At 33.1% G+C, this 21553-nt stretch overlaps 2 protein-coding genes across 6 annotated transcripts in view; both read left to right on the forward strand.

The window, feature by feature from the left end:
• LOC111044351 (uncharacterized protein F09G8.5) overlaps nucleotides 1-20547 on the forward strand; it is a 66815-nt gene extending 46268 nt beyond the window's left edge. For 2 of the 5 annotated variants that reach the window (XM_039441824.1, XM_039441825.1), the window contains 4 exons: nucleotides 1280-1420; nucleotides 6266-6370; nucleotides 15425-15682; nucleotides 17855-20547. In XM_039441824.1, coding sequence (XP_039297758.1) covers nucleotides 1280-1420; nucleotides 6266-6370; nucleotides 15425-15682; nucleotides 17855-17965 — 615 coding nt within the window. In that variant the 3' untranslated portion in view covers nucleotides 17966-20547. The remainder of the gene's footprint in view (nucleotides 1-1279; nucleotides 1421-6265; nucleotides 6371-15424; nucleotides 15683-17854) is intronic. The other 3 variants (XM_022329469.2, XM_022329470.2, XM_039441826.1) reach the window with 2 other exon arrangements.
• On the forward strand, nucleotides 18181-20547 carry LOC120354687 (probable ATP-dependent RNA helicase ddx20). The gene is made up of 3 exons (XM_039442095.1): nucleotides 18181-18207; nucleotides 18254-18704; nucleotides 18735-20547. The coding sequence occupies exons 1-3, from the start codon at nucleotides 18181-18183 to the stop codon at nucleotides 19250-19252; spliced, it is 996 nt and encodes a 331-aa protein (XP_039298029.1). The 3' UTR covers nucleotides 19253-20547.
• Nucleotides 20548-21553: the final 1006 nt, after the last annotated feature.

Here is a 21553-nt window from a genome sequence, read left to right on the forward strand (position 1 = left end):
ATTGAAAATATATTTGAATGGCAAGAAAAATTCTTGTTTGTAGAAATAACATGAGTACAATGATAAGAGTCTGCTGGGTCAACTCAAATAAAAATTATTGTGATACGACGTGGAGCATAACACAAACCTATCCTTGAAGCATTATCATAATACAACGCTTGTTTGCTCTCATATAATAGAACTCAAACGTTCAAAATTAATAAAATATAATTCAATATGACATTGAAAATACAAATGATTCAAGGTATGCAAACTAACTCAGGTTTTGCTCCATATGTTAGTCTATTTCATAAACATTAAATATTTTAAGTATAGTTTCAGTAATATGAATGGTCAGGTAGAATCTCAAGTATAAGCACCTTTGAATTCGATTTTTGTCAAGAAGACTTCGTCAAGCCAGTTCTCAGCTGAGACTTGACTTACTTGATACTGTTTTGGATACGGGCTTTAATCTATTCATAATGCTTGTGAACGTTCTCTGTATAAATGTTTCCATCCCAATCCTTTTGATGTTGTTTGAACAGGATTTTCAAAAGAATGTTTGTTCTGAGAATTCAGATTAGTTTGTATGCCTGTAGTTGCACATAATCTTCCCATAGAAAATAATGAAATTTTTTTCACATCTGTGTATTATTGGATTTTTCTTTCAGTTAGTGTTACACGTCCAACTAAATCTCAATGCAATTGTTAAAATATTTACAGAAGAAAAGCCTTCTTACAATGAATGGAGTGATTTTTCCAGGTTTGATTCTTCAAGCTAATTAAAATGTAGGTTTTGTATCTATACTTCGAATTTTGTCAATAGTACCAGTTTATTGTTCTAACTAACTAAACATCGAAGTGATTCGTTCAAAAAACGAATTCATCAATATGAATTCGAAGTCAACTCAAGATTTCAGTAAATTTCCAGTCATAGTATTCAAAAATGGTTAAATATTAGAGAAGAATATAGGCTTCTACCAGCATACAAACTTAGCTTATTTATTTTCTCAAATTTATTGGTTGTTGTGGGATCAGAATGGTCGTTAATTTCTTTATTTTTCATCCACCATCATTTCACTAAATCAATTCTAATTTATCAAAGGTCTTAACATTCTCTTCTAATCATTCAAAATTTAAATCTGTGGTACTGAGTTCAGTTATACCGACACCTTGAAGTCAAGGTATATGTTTTCATTTTTTTTAAATTACCCTCACTTCATGAATAACTTTTATTCATAATCTAATACTCATCGATATACAAACCTTTAATATACCATTTTTACTTGATCTAACACAGCCCGTCACATCTCCCGTTAAAGCAGAGACTGAATCATCAATCACTTATCCTGATCGGAGACTAACTCAACCAGTTGTGGAGAAGCATGATGAAAGTAATGTATCATCCTCGTTAGCTCTTGATCCTCAGATGAGTTTAAAGGTTTGATTAGTTCATTGTCATTGATTATCACATAGATAAGGTAGTACAATTTCAAGACGTCTTACTGGATTGGGCTATGTAGATGTTGGAAGCGCTGCCAATCACTCTAGTGGGGTAAATCAGAGTTGTCACTCTAGCAATATGAATTGGACTTGTGCATGATCGTAAACGGGAGGAAGCACTTTTTAGAGAATCGTTCGCTTTTATGGTTATGAAATCACACTAGTTAAAACAATTGGGTCTTAGAAATCGCGTTTGGGTCTTAGAAATCGCGTTTGAGTTGTGCATGCTTGTATAAGAGACACTTGAATCACTTTCAACTAGTATTGCCCACTTGAAAAATGAAAAGAAAGCTTGGATGGTATTCAGAAAGCAAGAGCAGTTGTGCTTCATGAATGAAATCAAGAATTAAAGCTGTATATATTAGGTAGCTATTCGTCTTTCAAATGAATGAAATCTCTTGGTTATCTCGTATATTTATTACATCTTCGTATTTTCAGTTTAAAAAAATTTTGGACAAAGTTATTTATTGGATTATATACAATGAACATAATGAATTCATATTTAAGAACCAATGATTTATTTATTTGATCTTAAAATATACAATGTTTGAAGTAATTTGGGACGAATATCAATATTCATAAATGCATTAATTTTTTATTATCAACTTCAATAATTTATAGATCTATCAGTTTATTCAGAATATTTTAATTTTGATTTTTGGAACTTAATTTGGAGTTCCTCATAAGAGTATAATTTGGAGTTTTTTCAATATGATGTAACCATCCAATCAACTTACTGATATGATAAACAATCAAAGCATTCAAGCTAGTTCTGAAAAATATTCAGTCTATGAAAAGATTCAAAGTGTGTAAATATATACACATAACGATTTAACAGGGCCAGGAAAAAGTTGTCAAAATCAAAATATTTCTAGTTCGCCAGCGAGTTATCCAGTGGTGAGGGGGTTAGGCTCACTAGTATCATATTTTTCCGTTTATCCTACTTATTTCTCCATATAATATCTCATAATAATATTTTATTCATTCAAAATAATATATTAATGTTATAAACATTGCCATTGCATATTTACAATTGATTTTAAACAAATCATTCCATTAAAATAGAACTTCATTAAAATAAAAGGCCTACATCATTAAATATTGGTGGTGAATGCAATTATTATCATTTCATTTATTATATTTTATCAATTATATCTGTTAATTTATTGCATCTTCTTAGTTCATGATATGTCGCGGCCACAACTTCAAAAGTATTCTTTATTTTATTTAATTTCAAATCTTTTCTATTACAAACTGGTATTCAATTTTTATGTATTGTGAATGTTCCATTTCCCTTCCAAAACAATATTTTATTTGACTCTTGTGTTAAATTCTACTTGCAATGAATGTGATCTGTAAACGTTTCAATTTTTTGTGTTAAATGTAAATTTTATCATCTGTTGTAATTCCAGTATAATATGAATTCAGGTAAAAGCATTGAACTATATTTCAAATTTTGTCATCTTGTTCAACAATAATGTTATTTTGCTAAGTTGGGTCGGATTTTAGAGAGGAGAAAAGAAAATTATTTGATTATAATGGTCATATTTGATTTGCTGAGGACGAGAATTACATTATTCCTGTATTACGATTAGTTAGGTAACATAGTTGAATATTATTTTGGAGATTTCTAGTTAGCTATATTACTATGATAAAATGCAAAACAGTTCTGCTACTGTATTGAGATCCTTATAGCTATATATTGAGTCAAATTGTTGAGGTTACAGATTCAGTTTTTATCTAATTAATTTGTATTATTCTAGGACTAATAATTATGGGAAGTTTGTATGATGAACTCTGGTAACTTTTAGTAACAAAAGATACACTACAATAAAATCACTTCAATTATATGGGCTACTATGTCCAAATTAATAAAAACAATATAAAAAACTTGTAATACCCTTTATTAAAAACTTGAAAATATTTTAACGACTAGTTTCGACCATAGGTCATTTTCAAGTTAAAATGTCCTTTTAAAGTTGAATGTTTTAACTTGAAAATGACCTATGTTCCATAGTCGTTAAAATATTTCAAAGTTTTAATAAAGGGTACTACAAGTTTTGTATATTTATTTTTATTATTCAATATATTCCAGTTTTGTGGCGATTCTTTGTAACATGAAACTACTATTTTTGTTGGAAATTTTCTATAATCCAATGTCTCTATTCCCATCGTTTCTGTATGAGGTTCAATTAAGTATAGTCCAGTCAAATGGTCGTTTTTCAGGAAACAGCCCCGAAAGAATTTCTCTCGACGGTTCTATATGTATTCTAGGGCGCTGAATTCGAATCTGAAATTTGCTGACACGCAAGAGGGCGGCTTCACCTCCAAAACCCCCAAAAACCTCCTCGATGATAAACAGTCATGCAAGATGGGTTTAAGGCGATTGGGTTTATGGGTAGAAAGTTGCGATTGGTTTCAAATGGAATATAATTACATGCTATATAAGCTACGTTGCTTAAACCCATCTTGCATGACTGTTTATCATCGAAAAACTGTCAAGACTGTGAAGATGAGGAAAATATCGCAAATTTCTTGATTTTTTCAATCAAACTTATCTTACCTCACGATTATATTTTTACAAAATTCATGTACCTCACATGAAAGAGGAGATTCTGCTCTTCAAATCAAGACCAAGATCCATATTTTTTCATTTCGGGTTACCGAGATACACAGTTTTGAATATAGAAATTGGTCATTTTCCTGTGTATTTAAATAGGGGCTAAAATACACTAAGAGGATTTTTTTATTTTTTCATCAAATTTAAGTTATGATACATGATTTTGAACCTCCTTGACGAGCTGAGAAGAATGAGGTGTTGTACGAGGAGATCTGATCATTCTGTCAAAAGTTATAAGTGTTTAAAGTTTTGATCCTTGACCTATCCTTATGACTTACCCCCCCCCACTACGAAATACTGAAATTAAATGTTTCTAACAGGTGATTCTCATAGAAAATAACCCTCATGAGATGATTTCAGCCGAAATATGTATTATTTTGTTAGGAAGGCCTTGAAAAGGTATTATAATGAAAAATTTGTATATTGGCTGTAGGACATGATTTTCTATTTTTGGGGTGTATTCCCCCTCCCCCCACTACTAAATTCGAAAATTCCTAAGGAATCCTGTTCATAATGAATTGTTCTTTCACGTGATGTGTGGTTTTTTATCTATACTAGAAAAATATCCAAGTTGTATAGGGTAGAAGTGGTAGGTTTGCATAATTTTGAAAACCCCTTGAAAAATACCCTTTTTTTGAAAATTCGTAGCTCCGGAACCAAAAATGGTGGAATCCTGTGCGAGCACTCAATTCATTGAAAATTTTATTCTCTTTAATTTTGTCAAAATTGATTTTTCTTGAGAAACTCAAGGTTTACGAGATAAAAAGGGAAAATTGAAAAAAAAACAAATTATGGGGGTTTTGGGGGTGAAGCCGCCCTCTGGCGTGTCAGCAAATTCCAGATTCGAATTCAGCGCCCCAAAATACATATAGAACCGTCGAGAAAAATTCTTTCGGGGCTGTTTCCTGAAAAACGACCATTTGACTGGTATATTGGCTGGTATTTGGCTGTATAATTACTGTATGAATAACTCTTCAACAAACAATATGGTATTGTTCATATAGTTCAATGTTTTCACCGAATATGATATTAGTTTGAAATTACGTCAGATGAAAAATTCATTAAAAATACAAAGTCTGAAATAAATCATATGTTATGGAAATCACTCACTGAGGGTTATAAGTTGTTCACACTAATATTATGTACAGAAAATGTCACATTTTTTATAATTTATATTTCGGGAGATCACATGTCTCACGAAAGTCATATGAATGCATAGGTACTTTTCTTTAGTTAGATGTAATTTCGCATGAATTTTAAGATTTCTGAACGATTATTTTTATTTATATGTGAGAAAGCAATTAAATTCACTTTTGTGTTGTCTGTATAATAATTCTATACCTGTTGGCTATAATTTCAGTATTCGTTCAATTTGTTTTCATGTACGGTACATAAATGTATGTATTTGAGACTTATTTGTGTTACATGTGTTGTGTATCCGCCGTATCATAAATAAATCAATCATTTGCCTAAAAAAACAATCATTGTCTGATTTCGGACGTTTTGAAATTTGCTCAAAACTGTTTATTGTCGTACGGATTTTGACTTAGACTTTGACTTGTATAGATTTTGATACAAGTTTACTTGTGTAAATAAGTAGAATGTATTTCTCTTAACTAACTACTCGTTTTTCTTCAATTAATAAGATATCAATTTGCAAAAATTTCAAGAAATAACCGTAATTGTTTTATAGACAATTAATGTGATATTTTACAAAAAATTCAACAAATTACAGTGCTTACGTTTTCTTCAATATGTTGTTTATCATGAACTTTTTCAAAATAACTTACTTGTTTTTAAAAATTAAAATCTCATTCAATTAGTGAAATAAGAAACACATATTTGGTTTACCAAATAAAACTAGAATTTTACAATATATGTGTGTTTTTATTTCATTACTTGTTTTTCTTCAATGAATGAGATGTTTTTTGCTTAAATTGTTACGTAAATAAAAATTGTCGTTTTCCTTCAATGATTGGAATGAGATTATGTTTTCCATAAATTTTGACATTAATTATTAACAATACTCATTTTTCTTCAATGAATGAGATGTTGTTTTTCATAAATTTTGACAAATACCAATACTAATTTAAGATGTTGATTGCATGAATTTTAACAAGTAAGTTGTTTCTATTTGATTTTCAAAAATATGATTATTAACAGGATGATGGTTGGGCTTCTGGAGCGCAGGGTGCTCAGGGCGATAGCAGTGGGAGTGAGAGCAGTCCTTCAGCAGCTGGAGTCAGTGGCTTATCCCGTGCCAGGATGGTAACATTCAACTTTTTAATCATTCTTAATCCCTTTTCCAAGTACTATCTGAATGCATTTAATTTATTTTGGAAACTATTGTAGCATTAATAATAATTTTCATTAATTAATTCATGAAGCTATGTATGATTGATCTCAATTTATCGATCTACATTTCGATTGTCATGATCTATGTTTGATTAGGGATGCCAATCCGTGCCTGATTCTCAGCTCCGGGAAACAGAATTGTACTATTTCAACATTGGTATTAAAAACTTTCAATCGATGCTTCACATGATATAAGATATTTATGCTTCATATAATATAATATATTTATTCAGGAAGACAACGATTTAAGAACAAAAACAGCTATCCACCTGGAATGGATTAAATTCGATTTCTTTATTCATGTAAACTACAATATAACCAATTGAATCGGTCTGAAGAGAAAGAGAACATGTCAAAAATCAGAATTTTTCAGAGGAGAGAAAAAACTGAATACAGATAAAAGTATTGATAATTTCAAGATTTTTTTTTCGTCATTAGGGTGCAAACACTTTTAAGACAACAATTTTAATCCAGTATAAGCGCGTATAAGATTCACCCCTTAAAACTGAGTTTTTTGTTAACTTCCTTTTACTCATGATGATATTATAAATTATCACTCTTCAACTTTTACAATAAACACCTCAACCGAAAGTAATCTAACCTTAAAAGAACGCATAAATCAAAGGTAACCTAACAATAGCATAAAGATCACAACTGACAAACAGTTGATTTTCGAATGTTCGGCGTTGAAAGGAAACATGTGTGTCATGATTAGTTCCCTTTCACTCTAGTACAGCAAAAATACTATATCTGTTTCTCGTACAAAGAGAATGCTGACATGTTCCCTTTCAGCTCCAATCGATGTATCCCACAGTAAACAACTCATTTCAACCATAAAAAAGAAGCATTTTGACATGTTCCCTTACTCCTCAGGCCGATTCAATTATACAATGAATTTTACAAAGTATGGACAATAATTATTGATCGGAATGAATAAATAAATATGTTATTGGTCATAAATATTCCAAGAACGCATGGACCTTGTCAGACAATCATAAGACAATAAAAGGTTTACAAATTAAAAAAAAAAACTATTAGTAAAGTATACTAATTAATAGGATGTACAGTACCGTAACACCTAACTCCAGTCAATCTCAAAATATTCATTAATAGTGTACAAGCACTCAGCAATTAATAGATTTTTTCTACAACTGCGCGTAAAGAAAGAATTTACATACTCAATTCTCCTCGTAAAACAGCTTATTTCTGAGGAGAATCTACTTTTTCGCTCGCTAACCATCTGCGCGTGCGCAGTAGATTTTCTTTACGCTCGCAAGTCATTCGCGCATGCGCAGAAGTGTTTCTTCACGCTCGCTAATCAGCTGATGATAAGCAGCTCACCAAAAGACAAACCACTCTCGGTCAGATCTTAACCTAAAAAGTCGATAATTGTACAGATTCTACAGCCATGATGGATATCAGTGTAGACGAATTATTATAAACTCCGCCAGATATAAGTGATTTAACAGGTTTGTGCAGTTGTAGAAAAAAAATTGTATGTAATTCGCTTGTAATGCTACTTTATCGCTCTTGCAAAATTATCACGCTCCGCTTCGCGTCGCGTGATAACTGTTTTGCGCGAGCGATAAAGTCGCGCATTACGCTCTTAATACATAAATAGCTATTTCAATACTCGCCTAAATTGGCTGAGTGGCAGCTGCTTGAAATTGTCGGGTGTGTTAACAGACATATAAAACATTTTTCTGAGATTTTGTATGGGTGTACTGCTGAACTCTGAGTTTTTTACTGTTTCTAGTATTGAAGTGATGAAAGTGACTGTTTGTGTAATACCTGTCTAAATTGCTATGAACATAACAAAAAACATAAATAACATAATTTAATGATGGTAAGGTCGATATTCTAAGGCTTACAAAAAGCGTCTTGCAGTGTGTATTAAATGGCACATTGTAAATTATTCGTACTGCCTTTTTTTGGTGAATAAAGATTGATCTGGCATAAGCAGACTTTGGATGTGAGCAAAATAAACATTTTGTAGGACAGATGAATTAACAGTTGCACTGAGTCTCCGTAACATGTACATGCCCTTAGCCAACCTGTTAGATAAATAATCCAGGTGAGCATTCCAGGATAAATATTGGTCAAAGTGAAGGTCAAAAAATTTAAGGGGAGGCTCATTCGAATTTCCGATGAAGCTGAAAATGATGTCAGTCATTTTATTTCTATTTAGAGATAGATTGTTTGCAGCACACCAACGAAGATAGTATAGAATTACGATTTTATAATATTGTAATGTAAGTGCATAAATCGCTGTAGTTTGAACAAATAATTGTCCATTCTTGGAAAAGGATGTAAAAGAGTGTCCATTCCATTAACACAACTGTGGTGGAAAAAGCTGTTGGAATTTGAAGCTTAGAGTAATGTGTTGTTTAGAAACTGAAAAATAAACTTAAAGGTGTTTAAACACCTAGCTACATGTAGCTAGGAATACGTTCCCGGAAGACGTAGCCGTCTCATGTTAAATCCAAGCTATGAATTTTGTCCCGTTCACTTCAGAGTAGCATAACTTTTAATATTGAAGAAAATTATTCATAATATTATAAATCCATTTACATATTGTATAAATAGATGCCTGAGAGATTGAGTTTTTCCTGAAGTGCTAAAGGTTTCCAGAATTATACCTGTCTATAAGAAGGGGCCCAAAGATATTCCAGGTAGCTATCGTCCCATCTCATTGGTGCCATGTTATTCAAAAGTCCTTGAGACCATAATGCATAGGCAGTTATATGAATATCTTCAAGAGCACAATATTATAAGTAGTGCTCATAACGGATTTGTTGAGAGTAGGTCAACTACCGGAGCCATGGATGCTCTTGTCAAGAATATTCTGAGCGCTTTTGAAAATAAAGAGTATGCTCAGGTGACTTTTTGTGACCTGAGGAAAGCTTTTGATTGTGTTGTACACTCTCTCTTACTGGATAAATTGAAATTTTATGGCGTTTGTGGAGCAGATCTTAGCTTATTTAGAACTTATCTTGTGGAACATAGACAAGTGGTGTGTATTGGAGATAAGAGATCAGATGTAGCATGTGTAAAATTCGGTGTCCCACAGGGATCAGTTCTCGGACCATTGCTTTTTATTCTTATGATAAATGACCTTCCTGCTGTTCTAAATAGCCGTTCAATACTGTATGCTGATGACATAACATTTCTCAATAAATGTACTGACCTTAAAAATCTAACTGAGACCACTCTGATGCAAGCAGCGACATGGTTTAGAGCTAACGGCTTCATGCTCAACGAGAATAAAACACAGACTATGCACTTCACCCTTAGAGGTGGCTTAGATTGTGTGGATGCAATAAGCGATGTAAAATTTCTGGGGATATTCATTGATAGATATTTTACTTGGGAAGCTCATATCAATTATATATTAAGCAAACTTTCAAGATTGATTTATCTGATCAGACAACTGAAAAATCATGTTCCAGATAATTATTTGAGATCGACATATTTTGCCTTTTTTCAGAGTATTGCAACATATGGCATACTACTGTGGGGAAATAGTAGTCATGCAAAAAATATTTTATTATTGCAAAAGAAGGTGGTCAGGGTTTTAACTGATTCTCATAGACTAGCACACTGTAAGCCTCTTTTTGTCCAGCTTAGAATACTGACAATTGTGAATTTTTACATATATACTCTATTGTTGCATGTTAAAAAAACTCATCCAATTTAAAATTAAGGCATCAAAAACTCATAGCCATAACACAAGAAATTGTCATAGGATTGATATTCCCTATATCAGAGGTTATCCAAAACAGCCAAAAGTTATGATACATTTGGTATAGAAATTTACAATAAATTACCTACAGATTTAATATTAGAGACAGAAAAAATTTAAGACGAGTAGGTTATTGAATTAGCTTGTGATAATCCTTTGTTAAAAGAGTTCTTTGAGAGTGAAATAATTGTTGCTTAGAGTTAAGAGATTTCTATTTGTATTTATACAGGGCGATTCATAATTATGGTAGAATAATTTAAAACGTGATAGTAGAGGTAAAAATAAGTAAAAAAGTTCCTATAAACATATATCCATAAACGCTTCATTAGCAAGCTATACAGAGTGAAAGATTTCGCCCGGAATTCAGTTCCTCTGGTTAAATACACCGATGCTGAATTGTTTGGGGACTAGTTTTTGAAAAACTTATGGTGGATTCATATGGAAAAATTGAATAAAACTAGTCCGGAAGCTGTAGTGTGAGTAGTTTTTGAGAAAAAAGTTGAAATATGCAAAACATCTAAGTAGAAAAACACAGACTTTTAAGTTTTATGCCCAATAACTTTCTTTAATGACCAGTAAACGAATAATTTTCTGCAATAAAAATTGTAGAGAATTTAATTCTGGAAAGAATCATGTAAGCTGTGTAAACTAAATTTAAATAAAAGTTCAATAAAATGTATTCTTATGTAGTACATTACACCACAAAAATTTGCTGTTTCATGAGGAGAGAACTAATAACTCATAGGTTGTAGCTGATTGCAAATAAAACATGCATTCAAATAACAGCTGTTCCGAAACAGCTGATTCATTTTGTTCTAAATAGGAAAATATTTGAAAGAAATTATCATGAGAACTTTTCTAACCGAGTATGTCCAAGTTCAAGATTTTTGGCCACTATTCATCAACGTCTGTCAGAAACAGGCTCTTTGATGTCCAAAGAGCACATTTATGCAGGCAGACCACGATCTACTATGACTGTTGAGTTAGAAGTTCTTCATGAAATTTATGAACATCCAGAGAAGAGCAGGAGAGAATTGTCAGTGCAGTTTTATGTCAATCAATCTATTATTTGGAGGATACTAAAAGAGCAACAATAACATCCATACCACCTCCAGAAAGTTCATACTCTATTGCCACAAGACTGTATTCCCCCATGCTGGCATTTGCCGATGGTTTTTAGAAAATCTTGTTAGCCCACACTTTTTAACAACCGTTCTATTTACTGATGAGGCACACTTTTCAAGAACAGCTATCGTTAACGTCCACAACCAACATATTTGGGCAGATGAGATTCCTCATGCCATCAATCCTAATCGTCCACAATATCAGTTTTCAGGAAACATTTGGGTAGGAATCATAGGAGATCATCTACTTCTGTTCGAGCTTCCTCGCAGGTTTAATGGCATAATCTACTTGAACTTTTTGAGAGAGGAGCTATTTATCTTACTTGAAGATGTACCTCTTCAGTTGCACCAAAACGTTTGGTTTATGTAAGATGGAGTTCCAGAACACTTCAGTGTTGCTGTTCGTGAACACCTGAATCACAGCTTTCCAAATCAGTGGATAGGCCGAGATGGGCCAGTACCATGGCCAGCTAGGTCACCACACTTAAATCCTTTGAATTTTTATTTTGGGAACACTTGAAAACCTTAGTTTACAATACTCCGATTGATATCATTGAAGAACTCCGATTAAGGATTTTGAACGGAATAGAAATGATAAAGCAGACTCCTGAAATTTGAACGGGTCCGACAATCCATGAGAAGATGTCTGAACATATGCATTTAGAACAACGGAGGTCACTTTGGACATCGTCTTTAATCTCTTGGTATAAGTTTAATGTCATATAGATATGTTACTTTCATATAAAAATAAAACTCTCAATAAAAAACCGAATACTTTATTTGCAATCAGCTACAACCTATGAGTTATTAGTTCTCTCCTCATGAAACAGCAAATTTTTGTGGTGTAATGTACTACATAAGAATACATTTTATTGAACTTTTATTCAAATTAAGTTTACACAGCTTACATGATTCTTTTTAGAATTAAATTCTCTTCAATTTGTATTGAGAAAAATTATTTGTTTACTGGTCATTAAAGAAAGTTATTGAGCATCAAACTTAGAAGTCTGTGTTTTTCTACTTAGATGTTTTGCATATTTCAACTTTTTTCTCAAAAACTACTCACACTACAGCTTCCGGACTAGTTTTATTCAATTTTTCAGACATTTTTCCATATGAATCCACCATAAGTTTTTCAAAAACTAGTCCCCAAACAATTCAGCATCGGTGTATTTCACCAGAGGAACTGAATTCCGGGCGAAATCTTTCACCCTGTATAGCTCGCTAATGAAGCGTTTATGGATATATGTTTATAGGAACTTTTTCTCTTATTTCTACCTCTACTATCACGTATTAAATTATTTTACCATAATTATGAATCACCCTGTATATTGTTCAAAAGGCTCAAGTTGTGCTGTAAGGTATATGTTTTGTGCATTCAAATGAATTTTATTAATGTATTTGAAAAATCTTATTGACTTACAGTTTACTTAGGTACTGTATTATTTTTAAGACTCAGTAATGTAATTTTGTATGTACAGTTGCTGTGAAACTTGATTTTATCTTTTGTCTTATTGTATTCAATATTTGACTTTGCCTATTGTTCTAAGAATTTAACGGCAATAAAATCATATTTATTTTATTTTATTTTGGGGAAAGAGGACGGCTAGGTCTTCCAAAGACGTATTTCTAGCCACACGTCGCTAGGTGTGTGAAGACCTTGAGAACTAGATGGTGGGAGTTCTAGAATCATGAGATTAATGAATATAGAATGTAGTAATATTTCATTTATGGTTGATAGTGATATTGTAAAAGTGGTTACTGATATGAATGATACATGAGCAGGTTAGCAATGCATACAAACACACAGTCAAATACACATGGCTGTTAGAAGATGAGCGCATTATTATACTAAATCAACCATTGCATAAAATGCTGTTGACCACCTTAGCGCACTATAGAGTATTCCCAAAATCTTGTGTTCACTCCTTAGCTGATTATACTTCTTTTGTTGGTGTACCAGGCTTGAAAATTTTGAATATTAGTTTGCTTTATTATATCTCAAGTATCCTTTTATTTACTATAGTTTGGTATCTGTTTTGCAATATTTTACTATTTAGATTGGGGCCTCAATAGCCTATGAAATATTTTATAAAAGTTCTTGGATAGTGTAATGGTTCTTGTCTTATAAGATATTTCTGTTGTCGATTTATAAATCGGTAGGCATTATCTATAATATAATAAAGGAAAGAATTGGCTTATACACGTACGGGATACGAAATTGACGAATGGCGCATCATCACGTCTGAACTACTGTACTGATTAACTTGAAAATTTTGCATATTGATTCTTAATTGACCGTGGATGCTTATAGGCCTATTTTAAATTCTTCAAGATTTCTGTAGGTCAAGTTTTCAATTTGTCAAGCTTTCAATTAGACCCTTGCAGAGCACTGCTAGTCTTTTATAAAAGTTTGTCAAAGATGATTTTTATGTTGCCAAGCTATCTTGGTACAGTAATTTTATTTTTTATATGTTTTACTGTATCAAAATTATTGAAATAAATAGTTTTGATTTGACAATACTGTATATCTATCTATAGATTTCATAACTTATAATGAAATATAATTACTCTTATAAATACTCATGTAAATATATTGTATTTTGAGAAGTAGAAGTGAATTTATAAATAAATAAATATCTTTATTGTCACAGAATGTTTCCACATTATAGACAACGTCATGGTTGGTAACTCTAGTAAATAATACAAGGCAAACATGAGCCTGCAACAACAAGCACACATAGTCAATTTTACAAAGTTTAAATACATCCATTTCACTCTAAATTAGGTATCGATTATCTTTCCCAATCACTTATTAACTACTTTTATATCATTTATAATATTAATTAAATATACATTTTCCAGTTTATAGAAAAATAGTCGGCTATTTTATATAAGGTTTCTCCTATTAAAGCTTCCTTTACTTTCAACTTGAAAGCGCTTTTACATAAATATCTTATAGTGGCAGGCAAATAATTATAAAGTTTCACAGCCATATAGGGATTTAGTTTTTGAGATGTACTGTGCTGATAGCTATGAACTCTTAAGCTATTTTCATTTCTTGTTGCATAATTATGGTGGTGTCTATTCACATCAAATTGTTCAATGTTAAAGTGTACATATACAACTGTGAAATAAATATAGAGAGCTGGGAATGTCATCACTCTCATTTTTTTAAACAAAGGTTTGCAGCTTTCTCGGTATTCTGCTTTGCATAGGAGCCTCATTATCTTTTTTTGCAACCTAAGAATTTTAATTGTCTCAGGATTATTCCCCCAGATCATAACACCGTAACAAAAGAGGCTCTGTACATGAGCATAATAAACCTTGAGCAATATTTCAACTCCTACACATGTTCTCAACCTTCTTATAAGATGAAGACCTTTTGAAACGTTCCATATTACATAGTTAATATGATGATTCCATGTCAGGTGTCTGTCAATCCAGATACCAAGAAACTTGATTGCCACAGGGCAGTTACTGGAATCATAATTTTTTATACTTTTATACTATAAAAGGGTACTATATATTTTTTCTATCTTTAGTATGTATATTATCTATTGTATCGATAGGCTTGTGCACAAATAACCATGAGTACAATACGCGTCATAGAAACCTGATTGCCTACCCAATTCATAGGCGCACAGTCATGGAAAAAACTCCTTTTTACGCCGGAATGTTACAATAAACTACCAGCAGCCATTAGAGACAAATTCGGTAAAAGTTTTTAAAAAAGCATTCAGAAAAATGTTAATTGGAAAAACCGTGTACTCCATTTCACAATTTTAATTAAGTAGAATTAATATATAGACATTATAAACAATTATTTTGTATACATTAAGGCATTCTATATATAATCATGCACTTTTTATTATTATTTTCACTTGACAATACTGTATAGTAATTATATAATAATTTAGATTTAGTAATACTGACATGTCACCAGTCATATAAGTGAAACTCAAAAACTTGATGTAATGTGACGTTGAATAAATAAATAGGCCTACTGTTTGCATAAATCGAATTTTGAGTATAGTATCAAATTATTGGAATAGAAATTAGTTTTATATTAAAAAATGAATGTAAATTTATTTGTTTAAGAGTGAAGATGATACAAACGCTGGTAGATCGCTGCCGCCGATGCCCTACCTTCAGCCGATGCCAAATTTCCATCAGAACGATCACTACCAGCATCAAACTGATCATCATCAGCAATCTGCTGATCATACCGAGTTGCCACCGCCTCCGCCACTGTATGCTGCCGAGAGACCTCGTACTGCTGAGAGGACTGCAGCCAGGGACACCCATCGCTGTGCAGTCAATCATCAGCCACCTTATCATAGGAGGCCTACCTCAAGGGTAATTCATTTAGCACCTTTTATAACCACCATCAGTAATTATATCAATGTAGATAGCTGGTGGAAAGTGTTTTTTACTCTGTTAAGCCTCAATGCTACAGCTGACAATTCAAATACATATATACATCTTGTATCAATCTTTACTTAGAGTATGTTGAATTATGAAAAAATGAATGTTTCAATTATTGGGTTTAACTTTTAAATGGTGATTTCATCCATGAGATTATTCAGAGGAAATCTGAGAGGAGACATTTTTCCCATAACCTCTCCTCATTTTGTCTTCTTTAACTATATTATTTTGCAAGAAAATGAGAATGATAATATGAATGTCTTTATGAACTTAATCGCAATTTTTCACTATATGAGTATAGTTGTTTTATTACCATTTGGGAAATAAAGGAGTTCTAGAATACAAATTTGAAAATGTTGGGTAGTAAATTCTTCTCTTAAAACAGCATCAATGAACGACTCCTTGAATGATCTCGCCACTCACATTCACACCCAATTATAAAAAGTTGAGATGATCCTTCCAGATAATTTTACTGTTAAGCAACAGCCTCTATTCAGTAATTGATACAAGGATAAATTTGAATTGCATACGAATCAGTTTTTTACAAGCTTAGTTGTCTCAATTCTCTTCTCCATTTCATAGTATATTCGCTTCAACCGTGGATATTGAATTGAATTGAATAATATCCTTTATTAAGGGCGGAGTTAGGACTCTAGGTCCTCTCTGCCACACAACCCTGAAATACGAGTTGAGAAAATGTGAAGAATTCCGTCAATTTTGTGGTTAACTGGAAAAGTGGACATTACTGTTCAATCTTCGCCACGTAATTCAATAGAAATATCATTTTATTGAAAAGAACGTATGAACGTTTTGAAAGCACACAAATACTTCAACAGGAGAGAGAAAAACAAAACAAGAAAAACTTCTTAGACAAAAGAGCTACAAAAATTCGAGACCAAGAATAATTTCCTTCAATATTGTTTTCAATCACGAACTGCTTATTATTAAATCACTTTTCTTGCTATTAAAAAGAAAGACTAACAGTCAGATTTTTCCAATAAATGAATTAATCGCTCTTGAAGGTGTGTCATGTGTCATTTTTGATAAAACCACGTTTACTTCAAATTTTTCCCTATTTTTGCTCTTATAAATTCTTACAAATCGATAGAAAAATCCATGCTGACTATAAGCTTATAGAGCATTGAATTCTCTTCAATTTGATTATAATTTCTCAAGATTACGCATTTCCCAACGAATGTTGCAACAGCTTTAATGTTTAGCTTCAGTTTTGCAACAATAGATCAATTGACAAAGGAATTCGGAGGGAATGTTTTAAACACAATTTTCGACTTTGCAGCTTTGATGGGACCAGTTGAAGGGTGAACATACCATAAGTTCTCATCCCTACCCCTTGTGCTGAAGGGTTGAGGATGGATTAAAGTTGCATTTTTTCAATTTTTGACTTACATGCTTATCTTGAGAAAAATTCGTGAGCGAGAAATTGGATGAATTCCACACTTTCAAGAGAGAATATCTTGAAAACTGTTGTGAATATTAAAAAATTTGACTGAACAGAAATTGTAGATAATTTATCAAAAAATCACTTCACTTATATTGGCTACTTTATTTAAATTGATAAAAACAATATAAAAACTTGTAAGTAGTCATTAAAATATTTTAAAGTTTTTAAATGTTTTAATAAAAGGGTGCTACAAGTTTTTATATTGCTTCTATTAATTTTTATAATTTATGAAGCTTTATTTTTTAATAGTTAGTCATGTCGGTTGAACACGTTATTCCCAAGATAAGCGTGTAAGCCAAAAATTGAAAAATGCTTCTTTTATCCACCCTCAACCCTTTAGCACAAGGGGTAGGGGTGAGGACTTTTGGTATGTTCACCCCCAACTGGTCCCAACAACGCTGCAAAGTCAAAAACATTCCCTCCAAATTCCTTTGTCAATTGGTCTATTGTTGCATAACTGAAAATTACAAACAGTAGAAAAGGACAATTTTTTTTAATTTGAAATAGATTACTATTTCAGTTATTTTCAAGCATTGGTTTTGTCTTTGTACATGAATGATAATGCAAATAAACAGTTGATTTTTCACAATTCTTTGGTATCATTTCAGTTGAATTGATTTGTAGAAATGACTCATTTGCAGAACTCAAACATACTGTCAGCTGTGCTGTGTCTGGTAAAGGAGCTCGACTACCCAAGCCTGGAAGTTGTTGATATGGCCATCAGGTGCCGCATGGATGAACTGAATGACTGACGCCAAGACCAACCACGATTACCAAAACCGCCCAAGAGGGTACCATCAACCTTTTTACGCATATATCGTGCTCATATTGAGGCCTTGGGAAAAATTTCCGCATTGAAGTATAAGATCTATCTCACCAGGAAGCAGTTTGCCCTCTTACAAAAACAACCTGCTGAAGCTGCTGCCCTGAATGTCCATGTTCAGGACCAGGATGCTCTAGACGAGGTATGGTCTGGTCTGGACGAAGAAGCTCAGTCTGAAGCTTCTCAAGCATTAGCAGAAATATACCGCATTATTCAGGAACAACATGTTGCTCAGCAAAACATTTCCCAGGAACAACAGAATGCTCAAGAAGAACAGGCTGCTGAGGACTCGATTGACGAGGAACAGTCTGCTGAGGACGCGAATTCCCAAGAACAGATTGGGGAACAGGCTGCCCAGACGCTGGAAGGTTTGTATCAGAGTTTCAATATACGGATTGATGCAGTCTATAAAGAGGCTGTCAAGCCCTGGGAGCGATTTGCTCATGGAGGTTTAGCCCAGGAAGAGGCTGCACAGCCTCACATTGAAGTCGAATCCCTCCAGGATGAGATGGATGGAGTAGAAAATACTGCTCAAGCCCAGGAAGCCCAGCCCCAGGCTAATCTAGAAAACCTCAATGTGGAGGCCATATCACAGTTGGAGGATAACGATATATCTATGGGAGAAAACCATGATGTAGACAAGGATGTTTTAATCAAAGAAGAAGAACCAGAAGAAGAAGAAGAAGAAGAAGAAGAACCAGAAGAAGAAGAAGAACCAGAAGAAAAACAAGATGATGATGTTGTAATCAAAGAAGAAAATGATGATGATGAAGATGATGTGAATGAAGAAGATGAGGGGTTGATGGATCATCTGGAGGCTAATTCAGAATATCCTGGGATAGGGATTGATTGTGATACCATTGAAGATGACAATGAAGGTGATGATAACAATAAAGATGGTTATGAAAATGATCATAATTCACAATTTCATGATCATCACCCTTATAATGACCATATGAGACATATGGATGGTACTTTCTGTCCTTTTAGCAATAGCAACAATCAAATTCCCCATGCGAACATCGAGAATAATTACTGGCAACCTTGGCATCATGACGCCACTGAGTGCACTAATTGTGCATTTTTCTTGCATAGACACCTTCCCATGCATTGCGGACACTTTCCCATGTGTTTCCCCAATATGTTTCCCTCTCCTCAAACGTTCTTTGATCCTTCCAGCAACAATTCTGCAAATAGCAGCCAACGTATAAATTGAATTCAATTGTATCATTTACTATCCTCATGTGTACTTTTTGGAAAACTTTCAAATGAAAAACGTTGCTGCTATACAAGTAAAACATTATAATAAAAACAATATAAAAATCTTGAGGTACCCTTTATTTAAATAAATATTTATTTATCCTTGCTATATAATAAATATTTATTTATTTAAATAAAGGGTACTTCAAGATTTTTATATTGTTTTTATTATTTTGTTAAAAAGTAGCCCATGTGAGTGAAGTGTTTTTAAAAAACCTTATATTAGGGAAAACATATTCTCACGTGAAATTGAACTTTGAATTCAAAAACATCAGTCACATTGGTGTGACCCAGCTGTTTCGCTGTCATATAATGCGTTGGAAAAATGCCGAGATTGAGCAATTCCATTGCTGAGGGATCGAAACCGCATCGGTTTCTAAAAACTGACTAAGTATGGTTTTTAGTTGCCATTCGTTGAGCAGAAGAATGAATCTGAAGGGAATGTTACTTTTCTTAATCTGAAAAAAACACTAAAAGCGTATAAATGTTGTAAAGGTATGAATCTGACTTGAAAGTTGAAAAAAGCGTTTCTCTCATCAAAACATCACTTTTGAACCGCTAACCTAACCCAACCTAACACTCTTCTTTATACTCACTTCTTCTTATATACGTCTTACTTCTTATACACATTTTCTTCTCCTTGACTCCGTTCACTATGAACTTCTTGCACTCACCAGCCACAATTAATCAATCAATCAATCTTTATAACAATAGCCACAGGTGGCGATCATCTTCAGTCTCAAACTTTGCAGAAATTATTGAAGGTTACTGCAAATCAACACATGCACGTCACTGTTGTTTGCTCTGGTCACTGGTCACATACATCACAAGCTTTGGCCAAACTTGTCAAAGAAACAGCTTCATCGTCCTCTACAGTTCTTGATTAAACTCCAAAGAAAAAAAAGTGAAGTCATAGGTATATTTTCCATGTTGCGTACATACTTATACTCCACGAACACGCGCATTTCACTATCCATCAGCTTATTATATCTGTATTTGTTCAGAAACAGTAAGATTCAGTTATAAATAATAAGCATAACATCAGCTGGTGGAAAGCGAAATGCTCATGTTCTATTTATTTATTTATTCGTAGATACAATCACAAATCATATAAATATGTTCGTGGCGTGTAAGTCTGTATGCACCCTTATGCAAAGCTGAGGAAGAGTACAACAGTGCAGCTAAGGATGGGAACGGGCATAGACATTAGAATATCATCCCAAAAAGTGTGAATGATTTTTTACTTTCCTTGCCCTATTACCATAGGTAAGGAAAGTATTGCTTTCCAAAAAAATTAAGGTACCCTAATTTCAAGTTTTCTATACGTTCCAAGGTCCCCTGAGTCCAAAACATGATTTTTGGGTGTTGGTCTCTGTGTGTGTGTGTGTGTGTGTGTGTGTGTGTGTGTGTGTGTGTGTGTGTGTGTGGTGTGTGTGTGTGTGTGTGTGTGTGGTGTGTGTGTGTGTGTGTGTGTGTGTGTGTGTGTATGAACACGATAACTTCATTCCTAATCAACCGATTGACTTGAAATTTTAAACTTAAGGTCCTTATACCATGAGGATCCGACAATAAGAAATTCAATAAAATTGAATTCAAAATGGCGGATAATTACTAAAAAACCATGTTTTTCACGGCTTTCTCGGAAACGGCTTTAACGATTTTCTTCAAATTTATACCATGGAAAGCTATTCATAAGCCCTATCAACTGACATGAGTCTCATTTCTGGGAAAATTACAGGAGCTCCGTAATATTCTTGAGAAAAATGGCGGATAATCACTAAAAAACCATGTTATTCACAGTTTTCTCGAAAACGGCTCTAACGATTTTCTTCAAATTTATACCATGGATAGCTATTTATAAGCCCTATAAACTGACATGAGTCTCATTTCTGGGAAAATTGCAGGAGCTCCGTAATATTCTTGAGAAAAATGGCCGATAATTACTAAAAAACCATGTTTTTCACGATTATCTCAAAAATAACTTGACCGATTTTTTTCAAATTCATACCCTGTATAGTTAGTTATTTATCAGCTCTGTCAACTGGCATGAGTCTCATTTCTGGGAAACTGATGGGGGGTCCACCCCATCCTTGAGAAATGGACTTAGTAACCTCCTTCTCGTGCATGAGGTAGGTAGGTAGAGCAGTTCATAAAAAGAACACATAGTCGAGATATTTCATCTGTAGAACTGTAGCTGTTTTGACTACTTTAAAAAAATGACGACTAATAAAAAATCATCGAATATCACAATTTACAC

The sequence above is a fragment of the Nilaparvata lugens genome, chromosome X (assembly GCF_014356525.2).
Source record: "Nilaparvata lugens isolate BPH chromosome X, ASM1435652v1, whole genome shotgun sequence".
Lineage (NCBI taxonomy): Eukaryota > Metazoa > Arthropoda > Insecta > Hemiptera > Delphacidae > Nilaparvata > Nilaparvata lugens.

Coding starts and splice junctions, on each gene's coding strand:
- LOC120354687 (XM_039442095.1), top strand. CDS start 18,181: ATGGTCTGGTCTGGACGAAGAAGCTCA. Junction 18,208..18,253: donor GGTCTGGACGAAGAAGCTCA/GTCTGAAGCTTC, acceptor CGCATTATTCAG/GAACAACATGTTGCTCAGCA. Junction 18,705..18,734: donor TTTAATCAAAGAAGAAGAAC/CAGAAGAAGAAG, acceptor AAGAAGAAGAAC/CAGAAGAAGAAGAAGAACCA.